At 38.6% G+C, this 24039-nt stretch overlaps 2 protein-coding genes across 4 annotated transcripts; one reads left to right on the top strand and one right to left on the bottom strand.

Annotated features, from left to right (window-relative positions):
* Nucleotides 1-308: 308 nt before the first annotated feature.
* il22ra2 (interleukin 22 receptor, alpha 2) lies at nt 309-3595 on the top strand. Its single transcript, XM_079473662.1, has 6 exons — nt 309-374; nt 501-633; nt 818-996; nt 1112-1281; nt 2055-2224; nt 2585-3595. Exons 1-5 carry the CDS (start codon nt 320-322, stop codon nt 2202-2204), a joined length of 687 nt encoding a protein of 228 aa, XP_079329788.1. The 5' UTR covers nt 309-319; the 3' UTR covers nt 2205-2224; nt 2585-3595.
* map3k21 (mitogen-activated protein kinase kinase kinase 21) lies at nt 2889-23842 on the bottom strand. Of its 3 annotated transcripts, none has more exons than XM_079473658.1 (11): nt 22084-23769; nt 15177-15357; nt 14385-14533; nt 13846-14021; nt 10473-10713; nt 9811-9933; nt 9232-9336; nt 7855-8005; nt 7632-7726; nt 6537-7253; nt 2889-5705 (listed from the first exon to the last, which is right to left on the bottom strand). In XM_079473658.1, exons 1-11 carry the CDS (start codon nt 22859-22861, stop codon nt 5314-5316), a joined length of 3108 nt encoding a protein of 1035 aa, XP_079329784.1. In that variant the 5' UTR covers nt 22862-23769; the 3' UTR covers nt 2889-5313. The 3 variants fall into 3 exon arrangements, with proteins under 3 accessions (XP_079329784.1, XP_079329786.1, XP_079329785.1); XM_079473660.1 differs by lacking the exon at nt 22084-23769 and adding an exon at nt 15450-15868; XM_079473659.1 differs by lacking the exon at nt 9232-9336 and having other exon boundaries at nt 22084-23842.
* Nucleotides 23843-24039: the final 197 nt, after the last annotated feature.

The raw sequence follows: 24039 nt of genomic DNA, 5'->3' as shown, positions 1-24039 counted from the left end.
CTAAATTAAAACAAACAATAAATTTAGTTCAGCATGTTTCAGCATCTAATATACTGGATTAAATGTAATCTATTGAACAATATTCACATTTTCAACTCTCTTTCTACAGTATATATATATATATATATATATATATATATAGAACACAATGTCCATTCACGTGTTTTGTGCAATGTTGCCCACTTTGGAAATTCTGACATGTGACTGCAAAGCATATATCCTCGTAGTAAGTAAAGACTGCCCATACATGGTGAGAAAAGGGAAATTGGTATGGTTTAAAGGTTCCTATGAACTACCCCAATGTCTTTCATCTGCTAACATGTCTGTAACTGCACCTGTGCTTTCATTGATAACCCTTGTCAGCTGGGCACACTGTAAGTTTAGTAGCTACGTTGTTTATTTTATGAAAATGGTAAACTTCTCAATACTGTAGTCTAAATCTGAAATCTGCATTTAAATAATGAATCATCCATGTGAAGTTTATTTGTACTGTTTTTAAGGTAGCCATTCTGTGCAGGAGGAGATGGCGCCGGTGGAAGTGGAATTTCGTTCTTTGGATTACAGAAATGTCTTATTCTGGAAACATCCACATAAGGCTGTTCAACACAAGAAGTATTTTGTTCAGCATAAAGTGTAAGCTTGGATAGAATTTAACATTTCGCATGACTGCCATTTAATTTTCAATACTGTTGCGATCTTAATTGCTTCTAACCAAATGTTTCCATATTATCCACAATATAGAAATAAACAGATGTTGTATTGTCACGTTACGATTTCACATAGAATTGTTCATAGTGGTGGCTTCTCTCGACTTCAGATATGGAGATAAGGAGTGGACAAATACTGGACACTGCCAAGGTATCCAGTTGCTCCAATGTGACCTGAGCCAAGAGACATCAGATCCTAGAGAGTGGTACTACGCCAGGGTCCGTTCCCTCTCTGCTGAGGGCTACTCATCGTGGGTCATCAGCCCCAGGTTTCACCCTCACTGGGATAGTAAGTACAACAATCATTTTAATAGTAATTTGACTTAAGAGGAGAGACTGATAGCCACAACACGTTATAATATTTTTGTGAAAATATAACGCATATATCTTTCTCTGAATCACAGCCAATATTAGCCCACCACAGTTAAAGGCAACTGTGAAAGGACTGACTATTATGGTTCAGATCAGACCTCCCAGGACACCCTTGCGGGGACCAAAGGGCACTAGATTACGAGTAACAAAACTGCAGAAACTGACATTCAGGATATATGTAAAGCACAATGATATAGAAGAGGTAAGAAATTCTTCTTTTTCAATAGTGACAATGTACTAATATTACAAAAGAGTAAATTATTATTGACAGAGTAAATGTGACTAAATAAAGGTACAAATTAGAAAATTTTGAGGGTACTACTAATACTAAACCCCTCCAAAAGTGAGCCGTACCGAGCTGTACTATACAGTGGAAAAGCCCAACTTTATAAACTTGTATTCCTTATTATTTGCTATAGACCACTTCGGAAGACGTAAACAATGCTGGTCCAGAATAACTTCCTGTTTCAGTTTTTAACACTACACAAACATTTGAACACCATACAAAAACAGAACATTTATAACCGAATCAAAATCTTGAAACTTGTATTATATATGTACGATTAGAAAAATAAGAATATTAAATAAGTAAACTAAAACTAGAAGTTCCATTGGACCAGTGTTTGCATCTTGGTAAGTGGTCTATATTTTTTTGCTGCTGTATTTTTCCACAATGGCTGAGACCCCAGACCCTAAAATGACAATAATTATCTGTATACTCATCCTAATCGTTTCACAAACCACTACATTTACATTTAGTCATTTAGCAGACGCTTTTATCCAAAGCGAAGAATTCAGGGAGCAATAAGCGATATGTCATACAAGAGCAATAGTACAATAGTTGCTAATACAAAGTTACTAGTTTCAACAAAAGCTAGACCACAACCTGTTGAGAGAAGAGAGAGGGTTAGTGTAAATTATTTTTTTACACTAAAAGTGTACCCTAAAGTGACCAAAACCAACTTTCTCATATAGGAGGTCTTTGAAACAGACAGCTGCTCCAAGGAGCTTGAGATCCCGGGGCTGCGTCCAAAAACAACCTACTGCCTACAGGCTGTGTCCGTTATCCCTCGCTCAGGCCGCAAAAGCCCACGGAGTCCCAGCCTCTGCATCAGCACGAATTGAGGATTTGGTGTCTCCCTCAGGTAAATCTCCCGTAATCCTAGGTATTGTTTGGGCAACACTTGAGATAGCTGATGGTGTCAATGACCGGTTTCCGCCTTTGTGCTATTTCCAAGTCACCTTCAGGCATTGAGAGTTTGTAGACAAAACGGTGACAAAAAGAGACATGCTAGTTGATATTTGAGACTAAGATTGCACCCTTGAGACACATTTGTGTTATGTTACAACCTCCTCAGGCTAAAATTAGAGGGGTTGTCTACCGGTCTAAGAGAATCGGTTTTGAGAATTTTGTACTGCACTCCTCCATGCATCCACTTTGGTAACATGAAGATTTCTGGTTTCATGATGGCAATTGTAAAATTTCCTTTTTTGTCTGCCTGCAGGTTGTGGATGCTTCTGGACCTTTGCTAAGCATGAAAATGATGCACATGCACACACTACATGGTGGAATGTCTGCAAATTCTCACAAAGGTCACATTTACAAGACCATATTTACAAGGCTTGGCCTTTACTAACTTATAAGGGTCCATGCTTCAGCTGTACCATAAGAAAACATGAATTTCATACATATGGCACGTGAGACATGTCCACGAGTGACCACATTAGACCTGTGATTTAATGGGAATGTACAAGAGATTCACAGCAAAATATTTCAAGGTGCATTTGAATGAAAACCAATGTCTAAATGTGGTGTAAAGAATTTATTGGTCACTTGTGTACAGTAAAATAGTAGAATTTGATAGAAATGAGAGGAGTGTGGGCTCAGCCCTTTTCTCTTTGAGCCCTCCTGGAGCAAATAACCAGTTCGGTGAACCATCATCAGTTCACCTCAGCACAGCTTAGCATTAAATTGTTCACATGGGTAAACACTGGAATAAAACAGAGCTCAACGCACAGACACTAAACAGTTTTGTTTCTGCTATCTGCAATGCATGTGTAACATGTAACATTTTACGTGGATTTAACATTGGGAAAGCCAAGTGGTTCCCGGCAACTTCAACTTTGGTGAAAACTTGAAACTTTTCACTCTGAAGACGTTTGTGCCTTTAAAGTCTGCTGAAATGAGCAATAAAATGTTGGATTGCTGCAGTTCACCCATAACAGTAGGAATGATTGTGCTTAAACAACAACACAAGATATTTACAAAAACAGGCATTGTATTATTTCATCTTAAAAGTAAAAATCATTGCAAGACATAAAAAAAGAGGCACCACAATGTCTCTCGAGTCCATTGTTCATATGAATCCTAATGTGCAGTTGTACACCTAAACTAGCAAAACGTGAATCCAGTACTGTGTGTTACAATATCTTAAGATATTAACAACAGCATACATGTAATGAACAATACAGATCAATACATAATTCAAAATAATAAAAATCCAGTGCGTCACATGACATATCGCTCTTCCTTTAAAACATCACCAAACAATGGGGTTTTAAACAGATGATGAGGCTGGTGGTCAGAGTAAAAAACCTGTGACATTTTCTGAACAAGAATTTTCTGCACTTTTACTCTCAATCACACAATTCTAGTGCCTATTTTACTTTAGAAAAAGCTTTTCAATACTGCGTGTGGGAAATCGTGTCACATCTTTTCAACAAATAGAGTTATAATACTCACAACCCATAACTAAAATAACTAAGCATGTTTCAAATCACAGTCTCCGCATGTTGAAAAAATCTGATTCATCCTTCAGGGGAATATTTTACTACTTCGTTCCGTAATAGACAACCAACAAGAGAATTATTCAGTCTACCCCAAAGGGTAATGGTTGACAATACAGTTAAAATATAAAGATTACAACTAAATGAGACTTTGTGTTCTATCTTTAGACTGCTGCCGTAACAGCCAATCTCACAGAAAAGCGTCAATATTTCATGAAGGTTGCAAATTCGTACCACCTCCTTTGTACGTTTTGGTACGATTTGCTTTCGCACCAGTGAAGGGGTGGAGCTTTAGTGTTGCTTTTTTCTAGTAATCGCAAGTTTTTCTTCGATTCACAACGAACAAGTTCATTCGAGAAAAGCCACCTTGTAAAATAGTTATGAATTCCTGTGAGATCAGGTTATAAGATACAGTACATGTTAAAGTACATTTCATGCAATGTTTAAACAAATGGTCACTTAACACAATGTAACCGTTTATGTTGATAAACATACTATTGTAATGATTTCATAAAACATAACGGTGTAAACTCAGAAACCAAAAGCTATTTAAGTGGTATGACATAAGGAATGTTCTGGTGCTTAAATTAAATCATTAGTGTATTTATAGTGGAATGCTGTATTTGATACAAAGTCAAATGCACTTTTATAGACTAGAATGATATCAATATTGATACACAGCATCAGTAGTGCAGAGCATAGTCATTTTTCAGGCAGTAGATAGACAGTGACTATATTTATACTTAAACAGAAACAGAGAGAACGTGTCTCAGGAATACTGGATTTATCATGAGATATCCAACCTATGGATTTTACAAGTAAGTCCATTTGTGGCAGCAGGCATAATTACATTAAACCGATGGGAATTAAAAGGCATAAAAGTCAAATACCACAGAACAGCAGGAGAACATTAAAGGAGCATGTGTTCATCAATGTGACTTCAATCAATCAAACAAACATCAATTATTATTATTGCAAAGCTGATGACTGCCCTTTTAAGGAAGGGATTTGTTAGTTTGGTCTGTCAAATTGGCTTTAGTGTACCACTTTACCAAAGAACGAACTGTTAATCACTCCAACAACTATTATTATTATTATTTATACACTATAAACACTGTGGGCCCTGTTTATGTCTTTCATATGAAATTACATGACACAAATGACAAAAATGCCTGAATTCAATTGTTTCTAACCGGAAGATATTGTTCAGTGTAAAATGTCCTTGTGTAAAAACTACAAACCAGTACTTCTCCTGTAAATCCAGTGGAATGTTGATCATTTACTTCATATATGTCACTTCATCTTAAATTACATATCAAAGTAAGCAGAATATAAATAAAAGTACCACAGATTAACTCCAGCAGCTATGGCTCAAATATAGATCAATGGCCATGATGTCTTTAAAAAGGGACAAACAAGTTAAGGTTTCGTTCAGAAGGCAGTTTTTTTAAGATAAAAACTCTTTCTCCAGCTCAAAGACAGAAAGCCGACCTGGAGTGCTCTGGATTCGACAGAGCGGAACTGTGCAGTCTCGTTTTTGACCCTCCGTGTCCACATCCAGCAAAGAGCATCCCGTTTTAACGTCTGAGGGGAAAACAACATTCAAGGTTTGGGCACTCTTGCCCCCAGAGCAGTGCCCCAGAGAATAGCTCTTGTTGCGGCTCTTGAGCAGACCCCAGGAATGAGGCTTGCTTCTTAAGGAAAGCGGTCGGGGTCTGGAAACGGATTTGCTGGGGGTTTGCTTCTCCTGAACAGGTTCTCTATCAGGCTTCTTTCTTGAGGAGGAATTGATGAAGGATGAATCAGCTGGGCTGGTTTGGGAGTTACCATTGCCATTAACTGAAGCAGAAAGAAACTGTTTACAGAGACAGCCAACATCTTGCCTTATTTTATCTAGTGAGTGACAGACACATTTAAGCTTTAATATAGGGGTCTGCAACGTTTTTCAGGGCAAGGACCTCTTAGATGAGAGATGCATGGAGCAGGGACCCTTATACCAAACGTGTAGAGCTATTCAAATAGAAACAACCCTTATTGTCACAGCAATATTATGTTAAGACATTACATTATCACTATTATGCATGTTATTGTTGCACATACATACCTTTCTGTGTATTATTTTTATTGTTAATATAGATTGTTTGATTATTTTAAGGGATTTGCGGTCTCATATTTTGAGATGGACAGTTAAACATTTACTTGTTCTGAACCTTAGTTTTTATCAAGGCTTCAATGAGATGACTGACCTTGGTTAATGGCACAAAGACTATTCTAGTGGAGGAAGAGATCGTCTCTAGATGCAAAAGAAATCAGTGCAGATGTTATGCATTCTGTTGTAAAAGCAGGCCGAAGTGTAATCATTTTTTCCCTGCTTCTGTGTGTTGCTATATTATAATTCTGAGCTCCGTATTCCTCCTGGATCAGCATTACACAAATACACAAGTTTGTTCTGCAGAGCATCATATCAGACTCAGGAGAGCAACTTGCAACGAGTCTGCATTATTTTTGGAGCAACTTGACTGACGTGCACCATCAGTACCCATGCTTTACCTTTTTAACAAAAAGTTTCCTGTAAGTAAACAGTAATTAGCAGACCCGAGCCGCGGTTGAAGACCCATGCTATAATACAATAGAACTTCAATACAACCCCCTTTATATAAAAACACTTACTGGTTTGACACACCGCAGGGCTAGACTTCTTTCTCCTAAGCCGAGAGTTGGATCCAGAAGAATGATCTGTTGAAGGAAAAGCGTCACTTTTCGCCGGGGTCGCCACACCCGAACTAGTGCTGGTATTCTGATATGTCTGCAAATTGCTGAGCGGAGACTTTTTCAAGGGGCTTTGTCCAGACCCCTCGAAATCTGACTGTAGGAGGCACTTGGTGGAGTTGCATTCCGAAATCGATGACATGGCGAGCAGGTTCACAGGCCCAGCTGCAACCTCGTCCTTCCTCGGGCGGCCACCAGGGGGACTGGTGCTACGGCGGAAGCGAGTGGCACGCTGAAAAAGTCCTTCCCGTTTTTTCTTCTCCTCACGTGGTTCTTGTTCCTCGTTAGCAGCGGCCTTACAGACCTCCCGCAGGTCAAAGCCAAAGGCAACAGATGCCAGGATGGAAGCACAGCCATAGAGAACAGAGTCTGTGCGCCGGCGTGTCGCAGCGCGCTTTAGGCTGTTGGTGGGGGTGTGCTGTGGTGTAGTGCTGGTGGAACTTGTAGATGTGGTTGGGTCTTCCTGACTCTCACCTTCACCTCCTCCACCTGGTCCCTGGCTGTCCCCCTGTTCATCTTTCCACAGAGGTAGATCAATATACACCTGGTTGGGGAACTTGAATTGCTTTGGTTTGTTGTCAGATCCATCAGCAGAACACGCTTCATCTTTACTGGTTGCTGTAAAAAAAACAGTTTAACTAGACGTTAATATTTTCTGAGGAAAAGTTTTAGATTTGTAGATTTTCTCCAAAAACTTGGTCTAATTTGGCCTTTCTGTGCAAATCAGTCCAGAAACAACAACAGGACATTTCTCTATGCAGCTGTTTGTAAACTTTCCCATTGCTGCATACACAAGATTTTGTTAAAGTTTCAGGATCATGGCTGCTTCACAACCAGCATTAGACAGATGGTGCATTGAAGTTTAATACTCAGCCGGTTGAAATGCTTTAAAACTGAATGCATTTGCACAGCTTGTTCTCTGTTAAATGATAAAGCAAGATAAAGTACAAAAGAATGAAACATCATTACAAGGAAGACCAACCATCCATCACATACCCTGCTCAGCAAATAAGGCGGCCAATGGAACAGATTTCTGGCTCTTCATGAGACTAGTAGACCATGGACTGCTTCCATCAGAGAGAGGTCGAACTCTGCAGAAAATATGACAGTTATCCCTCAATTAAAAAAAATCTAATTTTAACCTAAAAACAACCCAAATTTAGCTTTGACTACAAACATTTTTATTGTACAAGATGTTCAGGAAACTATTTTCTCCTACCTTTCAGCACAATTTCCCCTTTCTTTCGTCTGTACAGAACTTGGTCCCCATGTGCGACCCTTCTTCTTAATTCCTTTTTTAACATCCTCAAACTCCTCTGGTTTGTAATTGGTGCTCCGGCCCCATGTTCTGTTGCTCTCATCCAGGGTCACTAAAGATAAAGAAACAGAATTTAAAACAACAGCCATAGTGGGTTATAGCTGTTAAATCAGAGAGTGAGTTTCAATCTGTTAGTCCAACACAGCAGCAGCAAAAGCTTTTCCAGGAACTGGAAAATTAAAATCAGACTCCACCACCCAGAATAAACAGACAGAATTTTGTTACGATCACTTTCTGAAGGGATTATCATAGATATTTCATACGTTACATGAGGCAGATATTTAAAGGAACAGTTTACCCAAAAATTAAGATTGAGCCATCATTTACTCACTCTTAAGTTGTTCCAAACCTGTATAAAATTCCTCTGTTCTGGTGAACACAAGGGCAGATATTTGGAAGAATGTTGGCAATTTTTCGTACTGAGGCAAAAAATGTAATGGTAGTCAAGTGCTCCAGAACTGTTTGCGTAACCAAAGTCTTCAAAAAACCTCATTTTGTGTTCAATAGAACAAAAAAAGTATACAAAAGCTTTCGTTCTATAGTAGTTGATGTCCCAGAACTAAATATTGCTAACATTCTTCCAAATACATTTCTTTGAGGGTGAGTAAATGATGGCAGAATTTTTATTTTTGGGTGAACAATCCCTTAACAGCAAGTAAATTGAAGCAACCAATTAGATTTAGTTGATTATTCGCTTGTTAAGCGGTGACATGAAGAATACTGTTTTCGGGTGCAAGCATCTATTTAATTCAAGCGTAAACAGCTGTTTATGAACACTGTTTACTCATATTGCATATTTAAGTGAAACATGTACTCAAAACTCAAAAGTTTACACCTCAGTCTATAGGCTCACGGAATCTCCAACATCAATATTTGAATAAACTATTTAAAACATAAAATCGCTGACTGGCCATGTGGGATTTCATTATGAATATAAAGGTTAGGATTGCAGTTTTCCGATAGTGTTACAGATATCCATGAGCGTTTGTATATTCACATTTTTTGTTGTTTGCCTATACCATCTTATTAAGCGCTTGGACCCGGAAACAGTATATGACCTTCCATATATGGTGGTGTGTGACGTCAGGCTTAACAAGTCCACACAAAGCTTGGCAGCACCTGCTTATTGTTCTTCCTTCCAAAGCTAAATCATTCAATTATCAGACTGTATAAGCATGTAAGCAGTGTGTTATGACAACCCCATTCCTCAAAATAACAATCACAATTTTAAAGCCACAGCATTGAGGAACCACACCGATAGTCCCACAGTTCCCTTGCCTTTCTTCCTAAACCCGCTAGGAGGTTTACACTCGCTTGTGATATCCACATCCTGGTGATACACAAACATACTGTCCCTTCGGCCAGTGTCACCTGGGTGGCTCACTGAGGGGAAAAGAATATGTTATAAATGTGTGACAGGCAAAAGGATTCACCAAACATTGGCAATGACCTGGGTTCCATGTTTTCTGAATCCCACAGGGCCTGGAAAACTGCTCATAAATGGATTGATCACTGTGCGAGTTTCATTTTTCAGGGTTTATTGCCATTTTTAAACTGGCAAACATTTTGAAAATATATTTTGGGGCAATACTGCTATTTGATAAACAACTAACTACTCCGTCATATTTTTTACTCATGGTGAATACCCTGTTTAAGAATTTCAAATATTTACAAATGTGGGAGTGAATATTTGAAGAATGGCACTTGCTTTTAAAATAAAACTCAATACAACTTTGAACCACACAGTAACCAAATTTCTTAACAGCAACATCCTCAAAAATAATAAAAATCATTCAGTCAAAAGTTAAATGATGCAAACACAGATGCTGTATACATGCGTAAGAGAGGGGCACTTACGCTGGATAGCTCGGAGGCGGGGTATCAACGTAGGGCTACTGGGGGGACTTGAGTTAGTGCTGTTGAGGCTTCTCCTCTTATCCATAGTGGGAGAAGCCTGAACTGTGATCTTGTGCTGAAAATCTGTTGCACACAAATAAGATAAATAGAATGTTCCATAGACATAACTTATGAGTACTAGGGTTGGGCGATGTCTATTTAATTGGTATCAGACAATGTCTACAGTGAAACATCGCGATGGACGATGACATCACCCAGCGGTGTTATAAAGTCAGGCGCGTCTTCATGCAACGCGGTAGGGCTGGGCTTCACAAAAAGCATATCACGATCTTCATAACAAAGAATCTCGATCCACGATCTGAATTGAAATGCAGGGCTATACATTTACTTTTTTGCACATAGCACTGGTGCTATAGTAATATATTTCTCCAAATAAAAATAGTGTAGTAGCCAATACTATAGAATTTACTAAGCCTATAGGAAACTGCAGTAAAATTCCTATATATAATAGTGTTTTAGTCACATGACAAAAGTGAATTATTTGTTGGAATCACAATGCAGGCTTGCCATTGTGATGTCTGTCAGCGATCGACGATGGCATAGTCTATCGGCCCAACCCTAATGAGTACATATGCTGATATGCTGACTCGTGCAGTTCTAACCTGAAGGTAAGCTGATGCGGTTGCCGTCTTTGAGTTTGAGACGGCTGCGCTTAAACTTGCCCTTCCGTTTCTTGACGTTGGGCTTATCCTTGTTGAGCTGGAAAATGAGGATGTTGAGTTCCCGCTCAAGCACGTTGATTTCTCGCTCAGCCAGCTGCTGTTCCCTCCTCTTTAGGAGCTCCTCGTGAGACTTCTGCTGGACGGTGGCTCGCGACAGCTCCTCCTCACGGGAACGGAGCTCCTGGTAGTGTGAAGGACATTAGAGATCAGACTCATTTGATGAATTCATTTATACAATATGTATTAAAATAGGGCTAAATAAGGTTTCTTTGGAGTCAATGCCAAAGAGACCACAATTGGATTGTTGTCATGGGAGTGAATAAAAATCTCTCTATGTCCATGAGCTAAAACATCATCAGTGGTATGAATTGCAGTCTCACTTCCTTTGGTCTTGAAGGACAAATCTCAGATTCCTCTCCTCTTTAAATGGTTGTTTTCAGAACATCCTTTTGTTCTCAGTTTTAGCCTTAAGCACCACAAACATCACAATAACGTGAAACCGCGAGTTGAACCGCGCATTAGCTGCACCATTCAACTGAAGCAGGAGATTTTCGGCAGAAAACTACACTTTTCTGCTCTGCTAACCCACATGTACAAAACTCCTAGACAGAATTGTTAAGCATTAATCGAAATGGTTTTCCATCCTCATGGACTAAAGCCGTTTGGTCTAATCTCTAGTGAATAACTTCTGTAAGAGGCTTTGGGGCACAATGCCAAGAAACACACTTGGGCAAATGATTTGGATTACAGAGACAATTAGTAAAATAAATTGTTCTAAAAATGAGTAATTGTACTGCATAAAAATATGTTCAAGTTAAAGCAGTGGGACAATTCACAGATAAAAGATTATGATTTTAAAAAAGCCATAGCATCAAGATTGGATGTATAAGATTGGAGTTTTTTAGCTGAAAAGGCATTCTTGGTAAAGCAATGACAAATCCTTTTCAACATAACAAGCGGTTAAGACCAGAAGCCGCTTATCATATTAACTTTATTGAACACTTATGGACATTTCGTTGTTAATAAGTTGCTTGTAAAGAGGATCTGTACATCCAAATACAGAAAACGAGTTAAAAACTGGCCAACATCTGATAACAGCGGGTTTAAACATATTCATATTAAGACTTTCATATCAATACTACAACACCAGGGATTACACCTGTTATGCCCAATCAGAACTGCCGTAGCCAACTGCGTAAACCAGTCATTAAAAAAGCTTACAAATAGAAAGCTTGAGAGAGAGACAGAGATTATGGCAACTGCAGAGTCAGATCGATCATATTAGGCAGATAAATACCAAAGAAAATTCCAATTCAGAAGACCGCACACATAGCCTGTCCTGTGTCATACTCGCCCATCTAGCAGTCATCTCATCCCAGGTTCCACATTTCAAACAAATGTTAATTTTACATAACTGTTTTGCTAATTTCACTTGGATGAAATGAAACATTCACATTTTCTACTTTTTTTAAAATGTCAAATATTTAAAAATGAATAAACCAGTCTATGTACCCTACTATTCTAATATTGCAATAAAACAATATAACATTTTATGGATTTAAGGGTTATAATGGGAGATGTATTTGTTTAAATAGAAACTATAATAGTGTACACTGGTTTTTGGATTCTATTGATGTGATGTAATCTGGAAGCTGGGAACCAACAGAACAAAAGTAATTCCCATTTGTATAATGCCCAAAACACACTACAAAAAAATTATTTTATAAATGTTTTTATGGAAACAATAAGGATTTCTGTGATGGGTTTTATTGTTTTCTTTCAGCAGGGTAACTATGGCCAACTGTGCTGCACACTATTGACAATATTGAGCTTAAGCTTGACTTAAAATTAAATCGCCAATCAAATCGCAAAAATATTGCTTTCGCAATTCGATATTCTCCCCAAATCGCACAGCCCAAGTGATGAACATAGTCATCCAAACAGTTGCCCTACTCTTGAACCGAGAGACCCATACTGATTTTAAATCCAAAATAAATGCAAAGAAACATTTGATTGTTTATAAATATAATATAATGGGTATAAAACTATGTTATATCGTTATATCCTCCGTTCTTGCCCTCTTAGGGCATAAAAAAGAATATTACTTCCCATCCTTATTTTAAGTAACAGTTCATATTTTCACCACATACATTAAAATGTTATTTTATAAGCAGCTAGCAAACAACAACTTTTGATTTGTTCTGGTTTTACCTCCCTGCTATCTAAACCAAATGATTTTATGGGTAATTTACTACACATTTATCACATTAATCAACTGTAAAAACTGTATGTCAATTATTTAAGACTAAATCTTTAAACCCACAAAAATGACCTAAGCACATTTACGTCCGGAGGTGTTTGAGTAAGTGAGTTGATGGGTTCAAACAGCGAGTCTCGTCAGTTCAGTGTTTGACATACAAGTTGTTTCAACCGTTCATAAAAATGAATCTGTTCTAATGAATCATAATCGGACATTGGCAAACACGCTGTGTTAATGACAGCTGTAAGGACAGTACAAAAGATAGAAGTTAATATTGGAAACTTCATCGTTGAATTTGTTTAATTTATTTTTGTTAGTTGTACGAGCGGAACCCTTGTCAGCGAAAAAGATCATCTGTTTTTGAACGCAGTGCCACGTGATAAATGGATTCAGTGTTCTGACCTTTTGTTGCTTTTGATAAAACATTTGAGGGAGAGAGCGCATGTTCGACTTCATTTGGCGCTGCGCAGAGATCGGCATCTATCAAACTCACACGGGAGCGTTTTGAATGCATACGGAGCACTCAGCTCTCGAAGTACCTTCTCGTCATATGCCGAACATAATGCGCAACACAGAATGTAGGCGAACAAACACAGACCTTATTTTGGAGACAGAGAGAGTGCACAGGCTCGGTTTTCTCTTTCCTGCAGTCATCACAAGTGCAGCAGTCTTTTACATTGCTCATAAATCATATTCAATTATCAAATTAATCTTTGGCGGGGCAAATTATTTTATTGCCGTACGCCAAAACATTTAAATTTAGGAAAAACCCTGAACACTCTATTCAAGTGCAGTCCCATTGGAGAGACCCAATGTGACCCAAAGGGCTAAAGTCAACAAGTAACACCTTGTCTTTTGACTTTCTGTTTTTAACCAAGCTACCTAAAAATGATCACTGACTCTTAACAAAATATGCTCTATTAGGAAATAAATTGGGGAAAAAATGTGTGGAATTTCAACTAATTCAACGTGAAACCATCATTAACAGGGGATCAGACACCAAACTTTTTATTAATGGAAAATCCTAGCTAACACAAAATGAAAGTCAGTGACCTTTTCCTTAGTACGTAGCTCATCAAACATCTCCTGGATCTCCACTCTCCAGTCGTCCTGCATTGAGTGAAAAGAGTCCTGTGGCATGGTGGCCATCACAGCTTCCTCTATGACAGTCAGCTGCTCCAAGATTGCAGAAAAAGATGGACGGATATGGGGGTCCTGCTCCCAGCATTCTATGGAAACAAATTGGAGCAATGTTGGAACTGCTACAGGTGACTATTACTTATTTTTAATTTGAAGTTTAATACAACAGGGCTGAACGGTTTTCTCTGTCTCTACTGCTTGTGTATGATCCGCGGTATCTCTGTATCGTGAGTTGTGCACCCTTCAACTCTCATGATTGATTTTTTTACTTGTGAATCGATTTGAATTGCTAGAAGACTAAATTGAGATTCATGTGAATAAATTTTTTCTCTCACCCCTACTATTCATTCATGCAATTGTATTTTATATTGCTGTACTTGACTAAAATAAATACATCAAATACTTTACTAAAATAATACTGTACAGAACATAGTGAGACAAAAAAAACCTACCCTCCATGAGCTTGGCAAAAGGTTCGGGACAGGTAGATGGAATGGGAAGGGTTAATTTGTTGACAGCCACACCGTAAGCAACTGCCAGACCATCAATGCCACGGTAAGGAACCTCTCCTGTCAATAATTCCCAAAGCAGGACACCATAACTGGATAAAAAACAATAAGGAATATATAAAAAACTTAAAGTGCAACATTGGAACCATATTGGAACTTTGTCTCTTTACATGTTTCCATTATGAAAGCATGTGCACAGGCAGGTTGTTCCGCAAAGGCAAAGTTTTTGATTCATGACAAAGCAATACTATTTTCCAGCTTTCGGAGGTGATTTTCACTTCTGTCACTTCATTAAAAAAACACACAGTAAAAAAGGGAAATGTAAAAAATCATTGCATGGTGAAGCCAGTGTGGCATGGTGGCATGCATTAAGAAATGTCTGAGATAAGTGGTATGAGACATTTTTTGTAGTCATTGTTTGTATAAACATAAAACAAAAATTAAACATAAATACGTATTTCATATACTGCTATCTTTATTCATGGTATTTTAAATTGCAAATCATTTATCATAATGAATAACTGAACACAATGCACAAGGCATTGAACTCACAATGCATTTTGGGATTCCCTTTTTAAGAATGCATAAAGTTCTGCATTTTTGGCGAAATTTGGAAGAAATGAGGCAAAAAAAAAATTATAGATATAATAACAGCGTACGTTTGCCCCAAATTAACCAACTTGCTAAGGCTTTGCGTGGCAAACATTGCAATTATCTTCCAAAATAACACATTACCTCCAGACATCACTGCCCTTGGAAAACAGGGAGGATTTGATGACCTCAGGAGCCATCCAGGAATAAGTGCCAGCGGCACTCATCTTGGTTGTTTTGTGCCACTCCCGAGCCAGGCCGAAGTCAGTAATCTTCAGGTTCTTCCGACCGATGTCATCATTTTCAATTTTTTCAAGTAATAAAACTGAGAAACAAATAAAACATTCAACATTTTTCTTAACTTGTCGCAATGGAAACACGACAAATGTAAAATCTCAAAGCAAAATCTAAAGTTACCTAACGCTGAATTAAAAGAGAACCATAGCGGTGACCGGTCTGTTCTCATGAGCCATTTTAAGGTATGTTGGGAATGTTCTCTATGCTTGAGATCGAGCCTTTGAGCATTTTTGTCAATGAATAACAACAATACAGGAATGTAGAGGCCTATCATATTTCCACTCTTCAAGGACACTGGTCTACATGAAGAACTCAAGAGTGATATACAAGTCGCTCTGGTTGTTAATACAGTCTTCAAATGACAAATAACAAGAGAATATAGGCCAATGTGCTTTGAAGTTAAAAACATCCCGAGGTCAGTAGTAGTAGTATTTCCCAACAGTTCTGTACTTGACAAATCTATCGGCAGACCTTACCCTATCATTATCACAGTCATTATAAGGGAGGCCCTCAGCAGTGAAGCTTTAATCTGACCTTAACTTTACTGATCTTTAAAATTACCACCTGAAAGGGCAACTAAGCAGTTCTATCATGCGTTCATGATAGCTGTGAACAGTAATGATCAAGTTTACACTAGAGACGACTGACCTTGAGAACACTCCTAGTTTATGAATCAGTTACAAGATATTTACTGTAACATTTTCACACGTTCAGTAGTAGAATGAGTTCGCTAAAAGCGGCACATTCTGAATATTGGGTTTGTTTCTTTAGAATTGTTTCTAAAATCTTAAACATGAATAAAGAGAGCCATTGATATCCAGGTCTAACCCTTAACAGCAAACAAAGGGTCAGCAGAGTGCCAAACTAAAATATTTCTGATCACAAAACTATCATTTTAGGAAAAGCGTGAAAATTGGGATTCCATTTAAAACAGGTTTCACCTGTTTGATACTCTCAGGTTAACCCCAGTTGCTGGTTTCTATGCACTGTAAGGTTTACCTTGTAACAGTGCGTTTACACAATGAAAAGGTTTTTCGTTTGTTATTGAAATGTTTCATGACAGCGTTGTCAAAAACGATTTGCATTTATGCGGATCCTAAAAAACTAATAAAAACACTGCAGTGGATGATGTGCCTGCGCTCCTACACATACACAGTTACAAGCAAACTCTGTCAACGCAAGTCTGTAAATAATGTGTCTCCGCTGGTCTTACCCTTAATGGGGCATTAGATCCACTTTTTGCTGGAGAAACGTTAATGCATATGTCCAGCAGCACCAGCACACAGTATCGGAAGCCGCAATACTGTTTTGGTTATGCTCTATTTTTTATGTTATCGTAATGGCTGATAATAAAGTTTAGGCACATAAATTATAGCCGATATATTATGAATTATTTTCTCTGGTTAAACCACTTCAGCTGCACGCTGCTCACAGTTAGAACCCAGTACAATGCTGTCTTTCTGTCATGATAATTCACTTACTGCTGTTAGCAAAACATTGTTGATGTAGTTTGTAGATATTTATATTTATTTAATGTGTAAAATATAGGAAAACTTTTCTGGGTTACTCTGGAAGAAATCTTAATTTGGTTTATTAAATTAACACTATACCAGAAAAGCTTAAAACTTAGAGAATCTTTAACTAGTGCAAGTAGGCTTGGTACATTATTTTCTGGGAATAAAAAAAGATAATTAAAGGTTAGTTTGTTTACTGCAGGGAATGACAAAAAAAGCAGTTGCCCACTTTTTGGCGTCTGTTTCAGTCTCCGAAAATGTTATATTCAGATTTAGATACTGTATATCGGCTTCCAATGTTTAAGAATTACCAGTTATCGAAATGCCAAAATTAGTCAAAACGCATAAGTGTTTTGGTTTTCATTTTTTAAACGGCGATGTGTAAACGGCCTCTAAGAAATAACTTGCGATGCACCGAAATTTCGGCTGCTGAAAATGGCATTATGGGTTTCAGCTGAAAAAAAGGAAATAGGCCGAATTAAAAGCCGAAATATCCGGGCCAGCCACCCCTCCTTTCAACTTCCTGTTTGCACTCACTCTAGCTGTTATCAAAGGATGATCATGTAAGCAAGTCATAACAAAGGCTGAAATGAATAAATATAACAAGAACAGCTCAAAACCAGCGGACAGGAGAATGACACACAAGCTCTGTGTGATGCGGGACTTCACATTGACTTGTGCATGGTTTAAAGCAGAACTTTAAATGCAACAAACTCTTCATATGTGATTGATCAGCGTAATGATCTGTCAGTAAGTAACTGATGATGTAGCTCACGTGGACTCATCCGGCATGTGCTGATATAACTGAAGCTCATTTTAAGTCCGTTTATAAGAATAGACTGGCTCTGCCCATGTGTTCTTCCTTTTGTTTTCATTAAAATGATTGTGCACCATATCTCAACTTCTTGTATTAGCAAGAGCTGCTGAGTTTGACCATAACTTGACTATTGTTGGGCATTAAATAATTCCAGAATAATTCCAAAAGGACCATGTTTAGATTATAAAGGTTGTATTTGATTGTGTTGCAATGATCAAGAAAAAACTATATTTTATATTGTTTTAATAAAAATATGTTCTCCTCAATTTTTGTGATTTTATTGTGCGTAGTTTTTATTTAATTTTATTAAATATTTCAAAGCGTTTTTTCAAGTAATTTTCGGTGTCGTATTGATTTTTGGCAGTGCACACCCTAAATTTTCGGTATCGGTTTCAGCCCAAAATTTTAATTTCGGTGCATCACTAGAAATAAACACCTTTCCTTGTTGGAATATACAAAATGTAAATCTTAACAAAATAATAGACGGCATAACAGCCAACAACCAACACAAAGTTAACCAAAACCATAAACCCGAAACAGATTTGACTATTTCTGTAAACCCCGCAAAACTAAATTAGCTTTGCTTTTGCTTTGATTTTTAAATAATAATTCCAGAATAAACTCTCGACTTTTAAACTTTTGCGCTGGTTTAGCACCATTTGGTCTTGGATCAGATTTCTATGGTGGCCGTTTTATGGGGCAGAAAATCACCTTAAGATAATGAGACCATAACCGTTGTGTTCCAACTCAGTCCCACTATCCCCCCAACAAGGCTATTGTTCCCTACACTGTCACTCGTGTGTGCATTCTGGAGAGCACACATGCTTGAGATTCCTTAACGTTTCATTTCATGCGCGGAAATTGTGAAATTAAATCGAGTTCTGAAGTGTGGATGCACAGCCAAGTTTCACTGTGAGCGCTGGCTACAGTTCTGCAATATTCTATACCCCCAATCAGGGGAAGCTCCCTGTGTTGGAAAGAAAGTAACAGCCATTGAGGAGATTAAAAATAATGAAAATAAGCCTTTCAGCCCAGGAGTCGGGACATTCTCGGGCTGGCAGTCACCTAGCAACCAGTGCTTGACCATTCCATTGTGCAAACTTATGTTAAGCTTTTGCCCCCTCGTTAGTGACATTCCATTGAGTGAGGTATTAAAAGATTAGGACACAAAAACATCATTTCACTCACTATTTGCTACATCTTAAAGATAACCATTGATCAGACAGCAAGGAGTGGGTACAAAGCAAATCAAGTTTGATTTTATGTCCTATGAAAACCTTTTTTAAAAGAGCAGTATTTGACTTTTCTGTTTGTGCCTCCCTAAAAATGTACTCTCCACCTTTAACCTGCTAAACAATGAGCCACAACTTGAATGGGCACGGAGTCCCCCTCACGAACACAGGAGAAAAGGTCTGGCTCATGATGGGTGGTGTCCTGAGTGCAGCCCTGAGCAAACACACGTTAGTTTTTCAATTAAGGTCAGCAAGCTTTCAGTGTTGTTTGTCACAGTCATGTGGAGAGATGAACAAACTGAGTTAACTGTAGATCTCCCATGCTTCATGGGGGCTGGGTTGCCACATCTACTTCTACTGTGGACAGAGGAATGCTTTCTTTTTGTACTTTAATATCCCAGTCATAAGATTATTAGAGTATAAAGATAATTCTACTGCAGTCGTAATAATTAAAATGTGATTGCATCAAGACATTCAACATATTCATCCAACATGTAAAATATGAAAACCTGTATGTATAGCTGTAACACTGGACAATAATTCCTCGGTATTATTTAAAATGACAAATGATGACCTGGAAACGTGCCATATGCATCCTCTTCTCTTTATCATCTCATAATAACTATGGCTGAGTGGCATGAGTTATAGTATGAGATAGAGCTGCTCGATTATGACACTAATCATAATCACGTTTATTTTTGGCCAATATTGAGATCCCGATTATTTAACACGATTAATCATTAACCTTTAAAACAACATAGAAAATAAAAAAACATTTAAACTCTGAATTTAACTGAAAAATAAATGTAAAGAAATATTACTGCTGAACCACTGTAATGGAAATGTGTGCGCTGTGGATTTATAATACAAGAAAAGATAGGACCCTTGCAAAATGGAATACGGCACAATAATAGTTTACCGCGATTATTTTGGTTTTGTAATTGACGAAGGGCAAAATTTACGATTGCGATTAATTTTCGATCAATTGCACAGCCCTAATATGAGATGGGTCAAATGACCAAAAATCCCTTTTGTCAAATAAAATAACTGCACCAGATGGACCTTGCCTTAGGTAACATCTATTATTTTTTTCGAATGTTCTCTATGTTAGGCCGGAGAACCCTTTTGTTTCATACAGTCATGTGATCACGATAATATTGAGACAATTTTGCTATTGCGATAACTCGATATTGATAATATTGTTACATCCCTACTTGTCTTCAACTCATTTATTTTTTTAAGACATTTTTCAGATTAAAAGTATTGTGTATGTTGTAATCTATGAGTATTCTTTGGAAAGGTTTAAGTATTCTGTTAAAAAGTTACTTTTTAACTTTTATTCAAAGTCACATCTGAAAGACTTATTTTGAGTATTTGGTTAACCAATGTGTGGTATACCGGAGACAGGTAAGGGGTCGTTCCCAACTCCATCTGTGACATAGAATCCTGATAGTACAACATCACAGTCGTGCAACATTCCCTACACCTATGGCGCTGTCTTAGATAAATGTTTACATTATGAAAGAAACAAAAGTTTGGGTGGCATATGGAGGGCCTTAAAAAATTGGGCCCCATTGACTACCATAGTAGGAAAAATTATTAAATTATAATTTTTTGTTTTGTTGAACACAAAACAAGATAATTTTAAGAATGTAAATGACAATGAATGTAAATGAGAGCAACAGTTCTGGGGCACTTTTGACTACTTTTGTCACTAGAGAGTAATTCATGACAGAAATTTCATTTTTGGGTGAACTATCCCTTTAAGACCTAGACTAATATAAAGCAGGCTAAGAGCTGTCTAAAAAATTTTAATAAAAACCAAATCTTACAATATATCAGTGCCACTCCTAACTTAAGGAAGGCCTAATAATCTAATTCTTTTCTGGGAAACCGGCCTAAAAAGTACATATTCCAAGACAAAAAACAATCTCATACCCAAGATGAGGTTAGTGTATACATAAGACACATAAACAAAGTAGACCATAAGATCTTCTGCAGACCTAGTTTTAAAACGAAGTTTTAACCTGAGGTATAGAAGTAGTTTCTCAAGTAGGATGTCAGCAGTTCAAACTTTAACCTCTTAACTTCACAACCTGTTAAGAGTCACACTCATCGAGAAACCTAACAGTCATCATTCCTTCAATTACTCTAAAATGCTAGAGAGTCAGACATTTTCACTTGTTTTCTACTGAACTATTGACTAAGAAACTCTACTGAAGGACATGACTGTTGAAGTGTAGGTGCTGTTTCAAAGTGGCCTACTCTTTTGTCAGGGATAATTGGGGTTTGAAGACAAATGCTACCCTAAATCTCTTAACTCAGAAAACACAACTTTCTTATATTAGTGGTTTAGCATTTTTGAACAATCATGTATATATACGAGAATAAGGTTATAACAGCATTTTATGCGTTGTTGGTTAAAGCCACTTTTATTTATAGACTATTTCTATCGGATACACACGCCTTCCCGAATTTACCTTCCGGTCAGTGTTTGGTTAGTATATAACAATTTATTTAATTCAATTTTCTATGTACATTGAATTAAATAAAACTACTCAACAATTATTGATTCTTTGCGGAGTTCTACCTGAAATTCAGTTTGGGCCACATAACATTTGTTTATGTTGTCATTGCTGGTGAATCAGTCTATAGTTAATGGGTAGATTTGTAGGTATTGTAAATTCAAAGCCTCACAGCCTAAGTTGTATTCTGGGATGGGGAACGCTGCCACTGCCAGTGGAACCTGGGGGGATCCAGTGTCTTTAACATCAACTACAAAGGCTCCATTCAATCTCTGAGCATCGATCAATTTTATAGCTTTTCTTCTAAGGTTAGATTTCACTAGCTAGTGGTTTCCTTTGAGAATCATATTGCTTTTAGCTAGAAGATAAATACTAAACTCACGTTCCACAGTTTCTATACCCATCTAACCCATTTGGAAACACAAAACTAAACATTATGCTAAATCAAAAGCAAAAGTTGTACAACACATGATTTCATGGTGTTCCCAAACACATGCTAATATGGGAAAGGTTGGTGCGCTGATGATAAGGTTGGGTATTAATGATTGACCTGTTAATTGCGAAAGGAAATACTTCTGTGTGCCTTCTACAGCAGAACAAATACCTGCAATTCTTGGAATAGATAAGGAGCCTATTAATGACTGAAGAATGTTTGACATGTCTTACTGTTGCTGGACTTCAGATCGCGATGAATTATGGGAACTAAAGCCTCCTCGTGCAGATAGTGCATGCCTCGGGCGATCTGAACGGCCCAGTTCACAAGGATGTGAGGAGGGATCCTTCTGCCGGTCAAGGCTCGGTTCAGAGTCCCTCCTCGGGCATATTCCATAACCAAGCACAGGTTGGGCTCTTCCAAACAAACCCCTTCCAGTTGAATGATATTAGGATGTTGCAACATGGAGAAAAGTTTGGCTTCTTGCTTAACACTGTCTGCAGTAGCTTTAATGTCTTCATCGGGGTCCTGTCGTGCTGCCTTCACTGCGACCTCCTGGCTTTTCCAAGTCCCCCGGTAAACTTTGCCAAAGCCGCCAACGCCTATTATTTCTTCTATAATGAGTTCAGAAAAAGGTATCCGAACCGGGGTCAACGGGTCAGTCTCCTGAGCCCCTACCGCGCCACCCGCCGGAAGCCTGTAAATGGCCGGTTGGTAAGTAACATAATTACATGGGAAGATACCCACGCGATGGTTTATTTTTCCCGTCCACCACCCTTCGTCTCCCGAGATGGCAGCGTCCTTAGACAGGACCTCCACCACGTCTCCTCGCCGCAGGCTGAGCTCGTCCTCCCCGCTGCCCTCATAGTCAAACACCGCGGTCCAAAGCGAGCGGGAACACACGGGAGCCGAATGAGCCCAAGCCCCCGAGTTAGTGGTCTCCGTCCAGACATGGTCTTCGAGGCTCAGTCGCCCCTCGCCATTTGGGAAAACGGCCTGGGGAACATCCATGTCTCGGTGCCTGCAGGCGCACCATAGGGTGCCTTGACCACAGTAAAAACAGATGCAGTGGTTGTATTCCCCGAGGATGCGCACGCACCGAACCGTTTCTGATGAGAGTTCCTCACAAATTCCACTTTATATCATACGAACGCTTCATTGACGAAGAGTGGCTCATGTTAAGTCCGGCTTAAGAGAGGTTAAGAGACGCATTGCTTTGTTTCCACGTAACGTTAAGACAGGAGTGCGAAGTGTCTCTGAAGCTCGGACATCAGAATTAGCCACGGTATTTTATAAACATGCGAAGTTTCCCGTCGACTTCTTACATTATAAGCAATTGATTCAGGCTCAAAAGCAAATACAAGTTTACGTTTTCTCTTTCGTTTCAAGAAAGAAACTATACAACGAAAGAAAAACAAGCGAAGTTACCCCACCGGGCAATTCCCAAGTGTTCAAGACGTGAGGCTACAGGTGCAATGTACCTGCTCATCCCACGCGAACGAATCAAGCTAACCGTCCAACAACACCTATTTCACTACTTTAGACACATTTAAGGTACTTTAAATGTAAATCCTTAACGTATCTCTTTTGTACAAAGTTTGTCGGAGTTTAACACTACAGGCTAAAGAGCCGTGCTAGCGCGTTAGCTCGTTCGACTCCACTCTCTCCGAAGTTCACAAAATATCAGCGCAGCGGCTCCCAAAAGTCTGTCGTCCCCAAGGACACGTCGCTCGAGCACGGCGGAAAGCGCTTCCCGGTCACGCGCGCCTAATAGTCAACCGCCAACATTTGAAAAGTTTTCACGAAGTGTGCACTTTCCTCGCGAGTTTATCCAGTGACATCTGTACAGCAGCGAAACTTTGCTCGGTGATCCTCCGCTGGCGCCATCGCTTCTCCGCTCCTCCAACTCGACCGACCCTAGAGGAGAGCAGGAAAAGTGAACATGGATTGGTTACCGGAGTTCACGTGACGAATGTGCGTGCGTGCAAACCAAAAGTGTGAACTTTCTGACAATATTAATATTGTTTAGCCTTAGTTAGTTGATTATAGTCTGGCATGTGCTTTGAGTAAAATTGTTACGAGCCAAATACAAAGGTGACTTCTTATCGGTTCTTTTAAACGAGTGTTACTCTTGCGCCTGCCACTCGAAATGTGCCAGTAAGTTTTAAACACTCACGCAATGCTTATTT

Source organism: Barbatula barbatula (assembly GCF_947034865.1).
Source record: "Barbatula barbatula genome assembly, chromosome: 14".
Classification (NCBI taxonomy): Eukaryota; Metazoa; Chordata; class Actinopteri; order Cypriniformes; family Nemacheilidae; genus Barbatula; species Barbatula barbatula.
This window is presented reverse-complemented; position numbering and strand designations above follow the sequence as displayed.

Excerpts from the sequence above, each read along its gene's own strand:
- map3k21 (XM_079473658.1), bottom strand. The coding sequence starts at position 22,861 with ATGGATGTTCCCCAGGCCGTTTTCCCAAATGGCGAGGGGCGACTGAGC. Across the intron at positions 15,358-22,083 it reads CGATCTGAAGTCCAGCAACA|TTTTATTACTTGAAAAAATT; the intron begins GTAAGACATGTC and ends TTTGTTTCTCAG. Across the intron at positions 9,337-9,810 it reads CCGCCTCCGAGCTATCCAGC|TGAGCCACCCAGGTGACACT; the intron begins GTAAGTGCCCCT and ends TTTTCCCCTCAG.
- il22ra2 (XM_079473662.1), top strand. The coding sequence starts at position 320 with ATGTCTGTAACTGCACCTGTGCTTTCATTGATAACCCTTGTCAGCTGG. Across the intron at positions 375-500 it reads CCTTGTCAGCTGGGCACACT|GTAGCCATTCTGTGCAGGAG; the intron begins GTAAGTTTAGTA and ends ACTGTTTTTAAG. Across the intron at positions 1,282-2,054 it reads AGCACAATGATATAGAAGAG|GAGGTCTTTGAAACAGACAG; the intron begins GTAAGAAATTCT and ends TTTCTCATATAG.